The sequence below is a fragment of the Limulus polyphemus genome, unplaced genomic scaffold, assembly GCF_000517525.1.
Source record: "Limulus polyphemus unplaced genomic scaffold, Limulus_polyphemus-2.1.2 Scaffold7, whole genome shotgun sequence".
Classification (NCBI taxonomy): domain Eukaryota; kingdom Metazoa; phylum Arthropoda; class Merostomata; order Xiphosura; family Limulidae; genus Limulus; species Limulus polyphemus.
Window position 1 is genome coordinate 1526007 of NW_013665617.1, and position 18409 is coordinate 1544415.

The 18409-nt window shown below is 33.2% G+C and overlaps 1 protein-coding gene across 2 annotated transcripts in view; it reads left to right on the forward strand.

The window, feature by feature from the left end:
* LOC106477104 (insulin gene enhancer protein ISL-1-like) overlaps positions 1-18409 on the forward strand; it is a 59793-nt gene that overhangs the window by 26089 nt on the left and 15295 nt on the right. The window contains exons 4-5 of one of the 2 annotated variants that reach the window (XM_022381397.1): positions 3391-3683; positions 17536-17640. In XM_022381397.1, coding sequence (XP_022237105.1) covers positions 3391-3683; positions 17536-17640 — 398 coding nt within the window. The remainder of the gene's footprint in view (positions 1-3390; positions 3684-17535; positions 17641-18409) is intronic. The other variant, XM_022381405.1, reaches the window with a different exon arrangement.

Genomic DNA, 18409 nt, shown 5'->3' on the forward strand with positions numbered 1-18409 from the left:
TGAGTTTAAGAAGAATATGTTTTGCATGTTGCCAGAGATTTCCATATGCATGGACAAAAATAACTCATAGTGGTTGAAAATTATGTAACCACTCCATTTCTGAATAAATCCGAAGGATTTTATGCTTGAGTCGCCAAACACCAGTATACCACATGAATGTCTGGATGAAGTGACATGAAAATTAAAAAAAAAGAAAGAAATTCTATACATGTATACACATACAAACTTCACCATTAAGCCACCAAATAAATCTAGACACTCTGCCTGCTAATCAACCACAAATTTCACTTGCTAATTGGCAACGAATTTTTGTTTTTTCAAAAGACCATGTAGCAGCCAAAAAAAAAAAACCTGTTTTGACGTGGCTCTTTTCTTATTAGATGGTTCTTTTAAAGAATTTTTTCTGTTAATCGACAAAAGATTTAGCTTGGTAATCGTCAGACAATTTTATTCGTCATTCATAAAAAACACAGAGAGAGAGAGAGAGAAAATGAAGCGTAACCACTTGATTAATTAACAGATAAGTCTTTAGAAAATGTTAAGTTTCTAATGAAAGAATATATATATTAATTAGTAGACGATTTCGCTCTTGCAAGAGGAATGGTTAGAAATGAGAGGATTAGATAATAAAAGGAAGATTTATGAAAGGTAATATACAGACTTGTGTTTCTGTATTAATTACGGAATTTTTTAATTTATACAGCTGTTGATTTCAGATCCTTATTTGTCGAGTTCTTTTCGTACATTCAGATAAATTAATTTGACTCATACTTGTATTTAATGAACACAAAAGTTCCACAAAAAACACACAATTCTAATTTAGTCTTCAAGATATCAGAAGCCTGATGTTTATGATTTGGAATGCATTTTACGGAGAAAGCAGATAACTGGTACTTAACCGTTAACGTGTCTGACATGGAAGCGTGGTTGTGGTTGTCTTAAGACAAGGAATAAAATTTACATTTAAATGACTATGCTTTTCTTCCGATAATCGTATTATTTTCATTATTTTATTGTATTGTAGCTCTTAGACAAATAGGTATACAATTTTCCAGACGGCTCGCGATAAGCTTGTGGCCTTATCACGCTAAAAATCAAGGTTTAACCCCCTCGGTAAAAACCCCACAAACAGTCCATTTTGCAGCTTTGTCCTGAAAGCAAACAAATTATAAGTATACTATATATATTTGAATATTGGATTATTTTATAAATCAAGTTAGGTTCTTAATTGTTTATAGAGAATGTCATGTTTGTTCAAATATAAAAAAAATATTGAAAGCAATGCTTTAAGCTCATAGTCAGTTTATTCGAGTTATAAATCTCTTCTTCAGCTTCCAAAGCCAAAAACAATACCCCTGATGCTGTTTGTTTTGGAGTGGCCATTTTTAACGGTACAACCAAGTTATTGACTGATATGACGGTACATTGTTAGATCTTTTCCTTTCTTTGTTGATCCATCTAGCACTGTGATTGACACCTGCTTATTCCCATATCGGCCGACAAGAAGCTTTTTGGTCTGACGACCGTACGTCCCTGCTATTTGCTCACCTGACCACTTCCCACGGCCCCACCGACACAAGACGTAATCCGATCTTGACAGAGTGCGCTCTGTTCTCCTTAATTAAAACAGATGGAAAGTGAATGAGGGGTGGTGTTGGGTTGTCTCTTTCTCACTCTTTCCTTTTTTAACACTCATTTATACACATAGACACATACACCAGCTCCACCTAGTACTTGGGGCCAAACAAGGGAATTCCTCAGGCTGTAGTGATAACACCAACCTTCGTGTCTCTCAGCCCTAAATTAATCATCAGTTTATGTTTCTTAGTTTAATAAGAAGTCGATAAACCATACTAAGATAGACCAGGTGGTTAGGGCACTTGACTCACAATCTGAGAGTCGCGGGTTCGAATCCCTCTACCCCATAATATGATCGTACTTTCAGCCATGGGGAATTATAATGTGACGGTCAATCCCACTTTTCGTTGGTAAAAGAGTAGCCCAAGAGTGGCGATTTGTGGTGATTACTAGCACCCTTCTTTCACTGCTAAATTAGATACGGCTAGCGCAGATAACCCTCGAGTAGTGAAATTTAAAACAAACCAAACTTAATAATATTATACGTACAATTACGTAAAATATAGATTATATTGAAAATAGAGTAGCGTGGTGACCACTCTTACCTTAGCTTTTTCTACAGAAAAGTTATATATATGTAAAGCAGAGTCGTCAGTCATCAATATGTCCGGTGTCAAACGCTGTTGTGAGGAATTCACTAGTTCGGCAGACGTTTTCAATTAAACGTAAAGTGACGTTGAACGCTGTGCGTAGCGCGGGTATCTTTGCATCGGACAAACCAATCGTGTGCTACGGTTGAAACTAGTGGAAGGAGGCAGCAGATTTTAAGTCTATTACTGACGGGTGTTTTTGGTAGTAGTAGTAGTATATATATATATATTTATATATATCGACTATAACACATTTTTCTACGGCAATGTGACGATTAGCTAGTGTAAACAAACGTCTTTACTTGCCTAATGGTTGGAATTATCTGAATACAGATCAGGACAAAATAACTTGTAGTGGATGTCAAACCACTTTTTACATTATTTCCTTGTATTTGAATACTCAGGAATGATAGAGTTAATTATAGCCCAAATTTAGCTGAGTATTTAAGGAATAAAAATTCGTTCTTTATTTCTTAATTTGAAAGTTACGAACTAGTAATATAATCCACCAATGTATTAAAATAACAGCGTTTGTACTGGTGTGCTTTCGATAATCATAGGAGGGGCTTATATTTCAACCATTGGTTTATGTGCAGCAACAATAAAGAGGCCCAGGTAATAGGAAAGAAAAATGAGAGAGATTGGCTTTCTCACAGTATGATGTTGCAGCAATTAACTTGTCACTGTGATGCAATTATATTGACTGCACTCAATAGCTGTAGTTCATTCAGATTGCTTTAGAATCTTTATACATGATAAAGATAGACATATCAAGCTCTTCCCAGCTCTTTTCGTGCATAATAATCTCCTGCTTTTACAAATCAGAAATATATTCAAATGTAAATTTCTTAAAAATCCTCTTTAACTACTTTCCGAAAATAGGCTAGTAATACTGAAAACCACTACATACTTTATTTGTATATCATCTAAACGTACTTGGATGAAATTTCTCTAATTGTTAATTATTATATATGTTAATCATAGATTATAATTGCCAATACAATGATCTTCTTCCAGGATAATAAAAGAAATGCTAAAAAAAAAACCACATAACATGAAAAAACAAACACAAAATCATTTGAATTATTGCAATTTATTTTACAATTTATTCCTCCTGATGTAGTTTAGTTAATGATAGTTTTTTGTTGTTATTGTATTCCAGCTAACGCCGAGCCGATGCAGACTAACCGAAATAGAGGTTCCGTCAGGCCGCAAGTCCACAAACAAAACTCGGACATTAAGTCAACTCGAGTGCGGACCGTGCTAAACGAGAAGCAGCTTCATACATTACGCACATGCTACGCAGCCAACCCGCGGCCTGACGCGCTGATGAAGGAACAGCTTGTGGAGATGACGGGTTTGTCTCCCAGGGTGGTTCGGGTGTGGTTCCAGAACAAGAGATGTAAGGATAAGAAGAAAAGCATCTTGATAAAACAGATGCAGCAGCAGGATAAGGTAAGTGATTACCCCAATATTTCCATTGCTTCTTCACACCATCAAGGACATTTCCTAAATGACGATTCAGCTTCTGCAAGTACCGCTGTAAATCATAAAAACATATTGAGTTTTCACGGACATTTTTAAGACATGGTGCGTGCGTATATATATTTGCACATTTAAGTACATCAGCACAAAAGCGTATGAAAAGATCATATAGTCTGTATAAGTATAGTACGAGTTTATAAGAAGGTCTATTTTCCGGTTTTAAACACAACATTAAACATCCTAATACCTTACTCATCTCACCCCGCTGCTTTACGATCACCGGGTCACAGATCTTAAGGTTAGCTGGCACGTGCGCGTTATTCTCGGGTAAGGGCCAGAGGGACCTATTACGGCTTCCTACTTTTTGTGACGAGCCTTCTCAGTCCGCTTTAAGTCTCACTAGTCGCAGGCTAAATTTAGTATTTTAATCAGTAATCTTCCTAATTATTTGTGACGAGCCTTCTCAGTCCGCTTTAACTCTCACTAGTGGCATGATGGATAAATGCTAGAAGTTGAAGTTAATATATTTCAGAACTTAAGCACGGTATGATTTCACTTGAATAAAAATTATATTACGAAAAAAGAAAAGAAAAATCATATTTACTAATTTTTGAAACATGAAGTGGATTTCTAACTAGAAGGGGCTAAATATTGATATTTTCTTATATAGGGTTTAGCTATCTAAAATAAAATTAATTTGTTTTATACTGTACGAAAAAAAAACGTCAGAAATTGGGGCAAAATTTTTATATACATTAACCTTTTTTAACCAGTGGTACCGAAAAAATAGAAATTCGTGAAACTATTACAACCTGTAATTTAATGTTCGGGCGAACTTTACCTATTATAGTTGTTATGATAAATACACCAGTCTGTTTCTGATGAGGAAAGGTTTACCTTTCGAAAGTGTACACTTTTGTATTTTTTACTTTAGATGTTATCATAGTTGATATGCTGACATACTTTACATATCAAGATTTACTTTAAAAAAACCGTAAGAAGATAATAAAACACCGTTTGAGATAACACGATTAGCTGATAGGAAAGCAACAAGCTTAAACTTGTATCCTCAAAAGTAAAAAACAACGGAATAGAAAAACAAATATTAGCACTACAAACTTCAGAAACTAAAACAAAGTATAAAAGGAAGATAACCCATTGAGTTCAATAACTATGGTATAACTGAAAATTGGAAAATATTTGTGTAAATGACATTAATAAGCATGACGCCAGAATCTTTACTGTAGCAAAAAGTAAATGTTTAACGACTACTAATTGTTGAGGTTGGTTATCTATACGTCATGAACTGAAATATCTTTACATAACTGAAGAAATCCTGTCACGAGCAGTTTGCACAAAATCTGAGTGAAATACTATTCTATCTGTAGAACAGTTTGGTATTTACTAAAGTTTTTATTTCTTTTATATAATAATCGTATAATAATCTAAACTAAAAACGAAGATAATGACAAGAAACATAAGCTAATCACACGGGGGCACCACTGTGGCTAATGTGTTTGTTTACATTGCTGTAAATACCTTTGACATTTCATTTCTACTAATAAGCATGGAAACGAAAAACAAATGATATGAAAGTCATTGTTTGGGATTCTAATTCACTGATCGTTGGAGTTTTAATTTGAATTATTATTCGTATTAATTTAACAGAATATATATTGATTTCACTTACACTACAACTATGTTATATCAAATACGAAAATACTAGAATATAAATTTTATTCATATTTTTTTCATGCTGTAGAAATAAGTCACATTGGTGGAAGAGAGAAAATTGATTATACTTTTTAGCAAATTATTAATTTATATATATATGCTCTCTAGTTGCACAGCAGTAAGTCTGCGGTTTTATAATTCTAGAACCGTGTTTTGATACATGTAAGGGGCACAGCACATATAGCCTATTGTGTAGCTTTGTGCTTAACTACAAAAATTTAAATGTATTACTTGTTTATTGTTATTCTTTACTGAGTTGATAATTTTACGTAGTTTCTCATATTACTATTGTTTATGTTTTTTATTCTCTAAGAAAACTTAAGCATCAGATCTGATTACATAACATGGCATAGCTGAGATCTTATACACTAATTTCCTGACAGAATAAGTAGTCTGGCTCTTAGGATTGTACACCATGTTTTAGTCATGAATATATATATTTAAATAAATCCAGTACTATCCATCCATATATGTTAACGTCTAAAGATATGTAATTCTAGTTTCAGTCTTCGTTATTAAAGTAAAAACGTATTATAATAGCATATCGTATGATTATAGGTGGTAAAGTAAAGGTATCAGAGAAAATACACCTGTCCAACTTGACAGCTGAGAAAAAGTAAAGTTATTAGAAGGAATATATATTTACAGTTTAATTATATATGGAATGAGATAACGGTATCAAATCATTGTGCTGTGGTCGTAGGAAGTAAGGTAAAAATATGAAGGATAATATCATTGAACCCTGGTAATAGGGGGCAAGACAAATGTATCAAGGATAACATGTCACTGTACTGTGGTCATAGGGAGTGAGGTAAATGTATCAAAGATAACATATTGTAATGTTAAGGAGTAATGTAAAGGTATCAATGATGACATATTGTTCTGTGATCATAAGGAATAAGGTAAAGGAATCAAGGATAAAATTTCATTGTACTGTGATCATAGGGAGAAAGGCATCAAATGTTGTATGTAACTGTGCTGTGATCATAGGGAGTAAGACAAATTTATCATGTATAACATACTATTGTACTATGATCATAGGGAGAAAACATATAATGTTATAAAGGACATGTCTAGAAAATATGCCATCAAGTATGGTATATATATATATATACATAATGAAAAATAAAGGGTTACATTCACAGTTTTTATAAGTTTATAAAGAGGATTTCCTTTTTTACTTCCTTCATCGGAGTGTAAGTATTGATGAAAACAACGTATCATACAGTATCTAGGGATTCCTAGACAGCCTAAGAGATAAACATTTGTGCTTCTTCACTTTGTACCTCCGCCATTTTCGTAGTCGTAATCCAGGGGCGCAGTAAAGACATTTAGGTGTTTACCACTAATCCACTTATTTTCACCTACTGACGTAAGTGTACAAATCCCAAATGGGCAGACGTATCAAGCAGAAGTAGCCTCGCGGATCCGCTTTCGCTCAGTGTACTCATCCCATGTCTTCCATCGAGAGCAGCTGTATGACAAGCCGGCTTGCTTACTGGTTTGTTCATGTTGTCCTTCTCGCGAGACACATTAGTTTCCCGTTAATTAGCATTATCCAGATTGTGACATGATTGTTATCAGCTACATTCCTTTCTTCGCTTTGTTATAGGCTATGGAACATTCGAAAATAAACACACACACACACACATACATATGTTAGACATGTCTTCGACTCCACTGTATACATTATTAAAGACAGAATGTTTAAATAGAGAGTTTTCTCTGCTTTCATAATAATCAAAAGAAATAGTATTTTAGGCGCTCTGTGAGGTGGTAATATCGCGAATAATGATTTACAGGTTGTTTTGACTATTTTTTTTTACTTTTAGTCAACTATTCAAGTAATGAACCTGCAAACATGACTAACTCATCCTGAATTACCGAAGACAACTGTATGATTTGCAGCTGTGTTATGAGTAAGTGATTTAAAATAGGAAACATTCCAAGAACCCTAACAGCTTGTCTTTTTTCTTCTTTGTCAAACAGTAGTTTCTTGTACTGTTAGACACACGCGCACATTAACATTTGGTTAACCTACTCCTTACATTCCTTCTCTCTAGCTAGGCTTACGAAATGACCATATGTGGGAAGTAAATGAAGTGAAATATGACAGATATTACGTTATTTATTTTTGTGTGTACTAGACTTAAAAAAATATCAATGGAGTTTCCATAAATAACTTCCACACCATTATAGCATAAAAAAGCCAGTTCATCCATACCGATATTTTAGCTTGTCCTGCTTCTTTGTAAAACATAGTACAAGAATACCGTTATAGTAACTAGACTAGCTTATTTCTAAAGCTTGCGTGTGTATAAAATATGTTATATGAATGGCGTTATCACAACTTGTCCTATATATTTCCAAAAAATGCCATATGTATACCGCTACTACAGCTATTGTAACCAATCTTACTTATTTTAAAAGAATGTTTCCAGCAAACCGTTACGTAAGCTTGTTCTTCCTATTTCGAAAATTTATCATATGTATACTGATATTACTCATTCTTTTTGTTTTTAAAGCATTACCATCTGCAAACTGTTATTATAGCTAGTTCCACATATTTCCAAAATTTGTGATATGCATACTGTTACTTTCATTATTGTAATCCATCCAACTTATTTTTAAGGCATTTCCACCTACGTAGGTGGAAATGCTTTAAAATTTATTAGGATGAGTTACAATAATGGTAGCAGCAATAAACATATAACACCTTATCGTAATAGGTAGAACAAGCTACAATAAAGGTTTGTAGGTGGAAATGCTTTAAAATTTATTAGGATGAGTTACAATAATGGTAGCAGCAATAAACATATAACACCTTATCGTAATAGGTAGAACAAGCTACAATAAAGGTTTAGACCTTTATTGTAGCTTGTTCCAACTATTTCCAAAATTTCCTACGTGTATACCACTACTACGATTAATGTTACTCATCCTACCAAATTTGACAGCATGCAGCCTGTACACCGTTATTGTCGCTTGTCCTGCCTATTTCCAAAATTTGTCATATGTATGTCGTTACTACCATTATTGTAACCCATCCTATTTATTTTTAAAGCTTCCCATATGTATACCGTTACTACCATTATTTTTACCCATCACACTTATTTTTAAAGCTTCCCCTATGTATACCGTTACTACCATTATTTTTACCCATCACACTTATTTTTAAAGCTTCCCCTATGTATACCGTTACTACCATTATTTTTACCCGTCACACTTATTTTTAAAGCTTCCCATATGTATACCGTTACTACCATTATTTTTACCCATCACACTTATTTTTAAAGCATGACACTTTACAAACCGTTATTGCATCTTGTTTTGCCTATTTCGAAAATCTGTCATAAGTATACTGCTACTGCCTTTATTGTTACCCAATCTTTTTATTTTTAAAGCATTACCACATGCAAACCTGTATAGTAGCTTGCTCTCCCTATTTCCCAAATTTGCCATAAATATACCGCTCCTTCCTTTATTTTGGCCATTATTTGTATTTTTAAAACACTGCCACCTGTAAACCGTTATTTTACCTTGTCCTGCCTGTTTTGAAAATATGCCATATGCATAATGCTACTATCGTTATTATAACCAATCTTACTAATTTTTCAAGCATGCCAGCAGCAAAACGTTATTGTACTTGTCTGTTCTATATCCATAATTTGCCATACGTATACTGCTACTACCATTTTTGAATACGCCCTATTTATTTTTAAGGCACTGCTATCTGCAAGCCGTTATTGTAGATTTTCTTGCCTATTTACAAAATTTGCCATATGTATACCGCTACTACCATTATTATAACTCATCTTATTAAATTATAAAGCATGCCTCCTGGAAACCGTTATTGTATCTCGTCCTGCCTCTTTCGAAAGTTTACCATATTTATATCGCTTTTACCATTATTGTAACTCATCATACTTATTTTTAAACAATTATAACCTGCAAGCTTGTAGTTTGTCCTTCTTCTACGCTATGACACTTTTATTACCGTTAGTATCGCTTGTCATAAATATTTTTAAAGTATGTCCCAGATTTACCGTTATTTTAAAGTATGTCGCTTTACATTCATTAAGAAACTATTGCACTTCAAAGAATGCTTTTGTATTATCTAAATATCATTTTTAATTAATATCCGTGAAAATGTTTTTTATGTTTATTTGTAATTAAGCACAAAGCTACACAATGGGCTATCTGTGCTCTGCCCACCACGGGTATCGAAACCCGGATTCTAGCGTTGTAAGTCCGCAGACATGCCGCTGTGCTACTGGGGGGCCCGTGAAAATGAAATAAGGATATTATTTTTTCTATAATTGAAATAATGAAAAATCATCATACTTTTCTTACTGAAATGCGTGACAAATAGTTTTCTCCTATGTACGCATAACATACGTTTGGCAATTATATGAGCTTTGAGTACATCGTTTTGTTCTGAATATAATTCATGCTTGTATCAATTTAGTACACAAACAAATTGATCATATGGTTATGAAGGTGAAAGGATTATGTGGTCACTATTTCGGTCTACAAACTTCATCTGTTTCTTTGTATTTTTATATTTTAACCAAGTTGTAGTTGTATGATTTTGTTTATATATATTATACAAAAGCGCATCAAAGATCCATTTGTAATCAGACTAGAAATTATTTGGTGCAATATAGTTAACTATGTTTATTGAAGCTTTATCGATAAGGATGGTGAGAAACTAAGACGCGAGGCCTAACCGTAAAGCGTGAATTGCCAGATGGCACACGTGGCACGTTACGTGTAAAAACAATTATATGCGCGTTATTTCGTGTGAAATATCCCGTGATATTGCATCTCACGGTCGGCAATAGATGCACTGCACACGGCGGAACGCGCGAAAGCATGCGGTAGCTATTATCGGTCACCCGTCAGCAGACGTTGCACGCGCCGAATTGGCCAAACTTTTCTTTCGATGTCCCAACGACATTATTCCGCAGATCGTCAACAGTTTATTATTGGGTTTCATTCATTAGTTTTTAGAGGAGTGATCATTAGTTTTGAGATGAAAATCGCTAGCAGACCCTCTACACTATTAATTTTAAAAACCGCTTTATTGTGTGCAAGTAAAATGAATGTGTTCATTCCATCAGCCATGATGTTTGTGGGTAGAATGATGCACACGAACGTGTGCATATTTGTTAATATGAAGCGGTAATGCACTCTAATTTTAAACAATTTACCACATATCTACATCAATAAGTGTGTGGGGGGGGATACATATAGAAAAACTAAATTTATGAAAATGGAATAATATGTTTATAAAATATCATTACCTCACAACTTTAAATCAATATGATCGTATTCAAATTGTAGTGAAACAGCAATATTTATCAATAAGTTATAGCCAGTGAACCATTCATCTCGTACTAGATAGGTACAATCAACTCAAGAAAAGACATAACATGATTAGCTAAAGCATAAAGCAATAGCAAGTTGAGAACCTATATTGAATTATTTATAAAAACAACAAATATTGTAGTTCTTATTTTAGTTAGGATTAACATGCAATAGGAAAGATAAACATTTATATAAAGAAATGTAGACAATCGAAAATTATCTATTGGTGGACATTAGCATTGTGTCTTGTGTGATAACCAGTCAATAAATGTTTGAAATAGTAGTCATTTTCACAAATAATAATCCTATAAAAGTAAATCTGGCTCTTGGTGAATAGATGGAGTAGCTTATCATGCTGGGAAGAAATGGAATTAGATCAGTGGTCAGGTTGGTTCTTTATATGCCAAGATACCTTAGTTTATATAATACTATAGCTTGAGACCAACTATTTAGTATATTGTCGCACTTTGAACGAGGAGTCTGTATATCTTGTTAAGGATTGCAAGAAGGAGCAGAACCTCAGAGGCGTTGTCTTTTAATAAACAGATACTTAATGTAAAAAATGTATATTTAGTACCATATTTAATCTCAACGTTTTATGTGCTGTAAAGATTCATTAATAATTATATTTATATGTGTTTTATCTTATTAAATTGGACCGATCTGTATTTAATGGAGCCAAGCGTGGCCCATTACTTAGCTTGCCACATTATGGATCGGACGGGTCTCATGTTCGCGTCTCGTTACCACCAGAAAGAAAACCACGCTCTGCATCTTGAGGCCGCGAATGTGTTATAAGTGTGTTTGAAATCCTGCGTTTTGTTCAGACAAAAGTAGCCCAAGAATTGGTGGTGAGTACTGTTTATTAGCTGTCTTATCTTTAGTCTATAAGTTCAAAGTTAAGGACAACTAGCGCCGATAGACTTTAGTAGCATAGCACGAATATTCGATAACAAACAAATAAATCTTTAGAAAAAAGTATTTAAGGGTGCGAGAGAGCCCTTTCTTAGGGCTCTTGATTTCAGAGCTAGTGATACCACAAAGTATTACTGTGGGTGTATTATAAGAGTGACAGTCAATGGTGAGTGGTAGGATGCTGCTTATTGTCTGCCTTCTCTCTAGTCAGTAGCTCAAAATTAGGGAAGCCAGCAAATACTTTTAGTAACTTTGCCAAAAATACAGATAGAAATGATATTTAATAAATAATTTTGTCACCGATATATGTGGACCCAACTTCCTTTACCTCATTTCTAGTTACGAAATATGAACACGTGTTTTCCTCATTTCAGATTATATATATATAGATATACACTTAGAAGCGTAATTAGAATAAAGCTGCTTCATATTCTGTCAAGTTGAGTTTGATGCTAACGTTTAAAATCGCTAGCTGTAAAAATGATATGTAGTATTATTTGGGATATGTTTTTGTATATGTTAAACGAAATATATATTGATGAACACAAGCAGTAAATGATATTATTCTTTGAGAAGGATGTTACCTTTGTTATTTTGAAACATGGAATACAAAATCTGGTTTCTATAACACTGTATTCAGAAGAGGGGTGAATAAAACTTGCTTGTGAGCACTCACAAAATTAAAGGAAAATTTGAAATGTGGATGTAACTGCCTTTGGAATTCTGCCTGCAGAATTACCGCACAATTATAAAATACCTCTGGTCGATTTTTATTAAATCAAATTGGAATAATGATAAAACCGATATATATACAAATCCTTTTTCTTACCGCATCGTTACAATAAAGAGTGAAAGAACTACTTTGAAAAGTGATGTTTGCCCACGTTGTAAACATCATTGTATGTTTATGTGTTATCTGACTAATGATTAGTTTACTTGTCATCATCGAATCAGAATTCGCTTAAAGCAAACCAAAAGTTCATTAGGTCAGACCTGTTTATTTGTTTTTTTAGCTAGGACGCCTACAACTGCACAAGTTATAGCATTCTTTCATTTAAAGATTTTGTCTCATCCTGTCTCTTTTGTAATGGATTGTTTATGTGTATAATGAAACTAATTGATAAAGTTTATTCTTAATCGTGCTCTATTGAAGATCAATGCATATATCAGTGTTATTTATCATGTATACTTACGCTATCAATAAATTAATTCACTACAGGAATAGAGCAGGAAAATAAGTGCATACCAATAAGAAACAAAACATAAGTAATATTTTCAGTCATACAAACGGTAAAATACAACTAAAATACAGAGACTTTTGGAAAAGGCACGAGTGCTAAGGGATAGTACACTGTTTTAAAAAGAAGATAAGACTTAAAAATGGAGCAAATGGCGAATATTGGAAAGCAGTAGAACAATAGGATTTTATAAGGTGGACAAACGTACTGGTTCCGACGTTTATCTTACTACTTCCTAAAAGTCCATACTAAACCGTGAATACAGCAGAGGATAACCAACCATACCGATTCCGTCAGTCTATCGCGTTTTTTCTCCGGTGACAACCTAGTCCAGACTTTCACACGCTAGGACTGTCGTCGGAACAAAAGGCACAAATTACACCAGATTGCCATGTCAGATCGATTCTGCTCGACATCAGAAATAATAGCCATGTTTCAGAAAATTGCATATTTTCGTGTCTTGCAGCAGAGGGTTCTGTAGCTGTTCATAGGTAGGAAGTTCCTAGCACACGCAACTTATCTATACCTGAAGTATACAACTTGATTTCTCGAGCGTTTAAGGTATATATATATACACACACATTGCACTGCCCGATATAAAATGAGTGATACACACGTGTGTACACGATAAGTTTCTTTGTACTGTATAGTATACCATATTGTTTGAGTACAAATGGACAGGTCGATGAAAACAAAATCAAATTTTTGAGTTGTTGAGAGTTTATACATGTAGATGTTATATATTCGCAACTGACACAATCATTTCTTGTGCAACGTGCTCTTATTTATTCAAATGGAGAGGTACATACTAGAATCCAAATCGTTTTTAAGCTCTCTGTGTTGACAAAAGAAAATTTAAGCTTTAAATTCTTATAAGTTATATTATTTCGCCTAAGTAAGCCGATACTTGTCAAAACTGGTGTTTGAATTATCTTAATTGGGATAAACAATCATTATGTACAACCTAGGAATTAAACACTATATTTTAGTTGTTAATTTAGTTGCTGTGTTAATCTTTTTCAATTTGAAAATTGAACAGCAAAAACGAATATAATTTACAACTATATACAACACATTAACGAGCTACTAGGATCATTGAGCAGATTCGCAAAATTCTCGTGTAACGTTTATATCATCAAGTTATTTCACCATATAACTTGATGATATACGTTGCACTAAAGGTTTACTTTTGGTCCGAGAACATTACCTGTGCAACATACATGTGTGTATTGTGTATACAACTACTTCGTAAATACAGTCTAAGCATGTACCAAAATATGGATTATGTAAGCCAGCAAACATCGTTTAGAAATAGGTTAAATAATTTATGAGAACGTTTCCCAACTACTTATACTTTCCATTGCATAATTACTAGATAATTTCCTTATAAAAATACTGAGTCAATGCAATTATATTTGTAATCTTGACAGTTTATTAAATCGCGGATATCTCTGGTACGTTACTTGGAATCCAAAATAGAGAGAGATTATTTAGGTTCATATGGGGACATAAAAACGCAATATAAACAGCTGTAACAGAAATAGTTCATTGTTAATGTTACGTTGTTAAGATTGTAAACATTTATTCTGATCACCAACTAAACTTTATTAACGATATATAAGATATAAATTGCCATGTATGTTACATATATTGAAAAGTTAGCTTTCTTTTCGATCTGGAATTTACTAGTCAGAGTATACGAAAATAAATGTTAACACAAATGAACTCGGCGTTATTCTAAATAAATCAATATTATACATTTTTCTAAGTGAAAAATAAAGTTACTTTTTAAAGGTTACATTATTGGTTCTAAAGACAGAATAAAGTTGATTCTTAGCGAGATTTAAGTATCGACACATCGTTCATCATACGCTCGCTGAAACCTAAACTCACCACAACAGTGAGATACATGTGTCAAAGCATAGTTTGTCACCCACGGATTAAAACTTAAGCTCACCACGACAGTGAGATATAAGTATCGATATATCGTTCATCATTCACTCACTGAAACCTAAACTCGCCACGACAGTGAAATGCAAAGTATCAAAATACCGTTCATCATACAGTGACTGAAACCTACATTCACCACGATAATATATATAAATATCTTAATATCGTTCATCATACACACTGACTAAAACCTAAACTTATCATGAATTATTTTTCTTTACCTTTACTATTTTTGACAACTAGCGCCGCATGATGTGACTTGTGGCTTCGTAACTTACTGTGAGCTTACACAGTGTATCATACAGTAATAAAATATTTAGCACATATTTTCATATTGAGAAATTAGAACGTGGCATTACACTGGTGTACATAAACAGAAGCACAAATGAATGCACAAATTATAAATCATCAACGTTAAATTCGTATATCCGTTGAAAATACATTGTATACAATAGTTTATTGACGTTCATGTTAGTGTGAAAGCCTGTTACTCCAAATGCCATATTCTATAAGTTATGAACTTTTACTATTTTGATGTTACAGTTTGTCACTGGAGGGAAAAAGTAGATCGTACTTTGTTGTTTTACAAAGAAATTTACTAAGAAATTTCTTAGTATTGAAGTATTTTTTTTTCTTAAATTAATTATTTATTTCTTGCCAATTTATAATATAATTTGTGTTTTAAGGAAGCCATAAATAAAGAGTACTAAATTATCTGAGCTGTGTGTTACGTGTTTCATCCTCTTGTGGAGTCGATATTAGTAACTGTTGTATAAAGTATTGTTGTTTGTGTTCTAGAAATTGAATGTCTTTAACGACCTTCGACAAGTTCAGAATGAGCTATCTTAGTCTTTCAAACAACCAGTCTCACGTAGACGAACTGACACAGGATATTTATTATAATAGTCATAAATAAGAAAACCAAAAAGAGAGATGAATAATCTATTTCAAATCGTATATACATAAAAAAATATTGCAAAACTTTCGTCAAACTAAGCATGATTACATGAATATGCACTTGACTGAGAAGTAAAAACATGCCCTGTGTTTTCATTTTGTAAGCTACTTTTACAATGTGAACTTCATAATAACAGGAGGGAGGTTGTATAGACATGGAACTCAGTCAGAGCTTTTACTAAGGATTTTGTTTTCAACTGCACGATTATATTTTAACTTCTTCATCTTTTAATACATGACGCCTTATTACACCTCACATATATAGGCCTATTAAAATATCTTAAGTATGTTTTTTTTTAATATTTATCCACTTGAACTTACTTATATAGGTCAATTTTCAACTGCACAAATATTTTTACAGGTGCTCAATTTATGATCAACTGCAAACTAGAAAAAAAAAACCTGAACTGTGTAGAAGTACAGGTCTAAAGAGAACTAATCCTTGTATTAATAACTAAATATCAGTGAAATATTTGTCGTCTTTTTAATGGTATCGCGAATACTTGTTTCAACAGCTTTGTGTTTACATTCAAAAACGTTAAATAATAAACATGCTTGTATGCTCATGTTCTATAAATATTGCTCAAATATTCTCTATCATTAACCCATTTCATTCACTACAACAAAATCGAATATGACATGATTGTTAAATATATGTATATTAGAATAAATTGAAGTTGTTGTTGTTGTTGTTAAGCACAAAGCTACACAATGGGCTATCTGTGCTCTGCCCACCACGGGTATCGAAACCCGGTTTCTAGCGTTGTAAGTCCGCAGAAATACCGCTGTCCCACTGGGGGGCGAATTGAAGTTACAAAACTGTAGGAAATATAACTAAAATTATATATATTTTCCAATGATTTAAATGAGTAGTATTGTATGTATCAGTAAATTGCATTTTGTGAAGACCAAGAAAACCATGTAAATTGCTGGGTTTTTTAAGGATCCAAAAAGCGTTAGAATTTAACGAGTAATTAGATCCATAAAATGCAATTTTGTTAAGCTTTTTTGAATCAGAGTTCAATGTTTATTTTTCCCTGTTTTTTTAGATTACATTTTTCATTTTGTATATCCAGATGCTTGAAACCCTGATGCTAAACTGTATTTATGCAGGTTGTTCAGCAACAACATATTGAGATATTTAAGCTTAAAAGTTAAAATGTAGATTAATTGCGCTTGCACAATGAGTACGCGCATTTGTTACAATCTACTTTTTAAATTAGAGAAAAAAAACAGTGCCTGTTCCACCATAATTCTTACATTAAAGTACAGAGACAACGGTGATTGAAAATGACGGTTTAATCGGTTATGAAACTGAAGCAGGATTGAGTGTCTATCTGGTTTATCAGTTACAAGTTAGGAAAAGGGTAGAATAATTAACTCATTTTTGGGTAAACGTGTACAAACCTAATGTTTATTTCCATTAACCTGATCCGTAAGTTACTACTTGACTTACCCTTTCTTCCAAAATCATCAAACCGTCCTAAATGTTTTTTGTCATTTGAGAACCCCAAAATTATTAACAAAATGCAATTGACATCACAATAAGCTGTATAACCAGAACATAGATATGACGTGTTAATTAAACTAAAAAAAGAAACACTATTGCCACTGTTTGATATCAATTATTGATTCAATAATCTCTTTGTCCTTCACAGTTTGTGATCCTCTCCATGTCTGACTCCGACTGTTCACCACAGCATTCCCCGGTAGGGCACAGTGCACTTTCTATATTTCGGGCCACCAATCGGGAAGGCTATTGGGTTAGTGACTTATTCACCCAAACATTTTTCTGTTTCTCTTTCCTTTTTTAAAAAGAATTTAGTTTTGCTATGTTTTTGGTTTATAAAACCTCGTATTTCTATAATTATTTTTGTCACCCGCTTTTTTTTTTTTCAGTTCTCAAATTTTAGTTTACCAACAAAGATTCTAAATGCACGATGTTGATGAAATTAGATCAAACGTGTGCGCTTTCTTCAAATGAAACAGCCATTTTTTTTTCTGTAATAATAATTGGGCAGATGGGATTGGTAGTAAATTATAAACCTTTTCCAGATATATTTAATCAAGCCAGATCTTACATTTTAAAAAAGTAATTTCCAGTGTTTATGAATAAATATCTTAAGAGACGATAAATCTCAAGCGCTTTCGACAGATAGAGCTGTCTTCATTACAGGTAAAAGGTCTTTGTCCCTGGTGAAGACAGGTCCTCCTGTTGAAGCATTAGGGTTTTATCATTTACTCTATTATTCTTACGTTTCTTACTTATCACAAATTAGTGATAGGATAATTAGTTGTTATATTTTGACTGAATGATTTTCAAAATAGGTTAGTTTTAACATGTATCAAAATTTCTCTTAATACAGGTTTCTGGACTCACTCTAATGTTCTTCGTAAAAAGCAATAAGCGATTTTCATTGAAGGTTTAGCCTCTTTTACTACAAATATATCTATATAGTTAAGTTTGTTTGTTTGTAATTAAGCACAAAGCTACACAATGAGCTATCTGTGCTCTGCCCACCACGGGTGTTG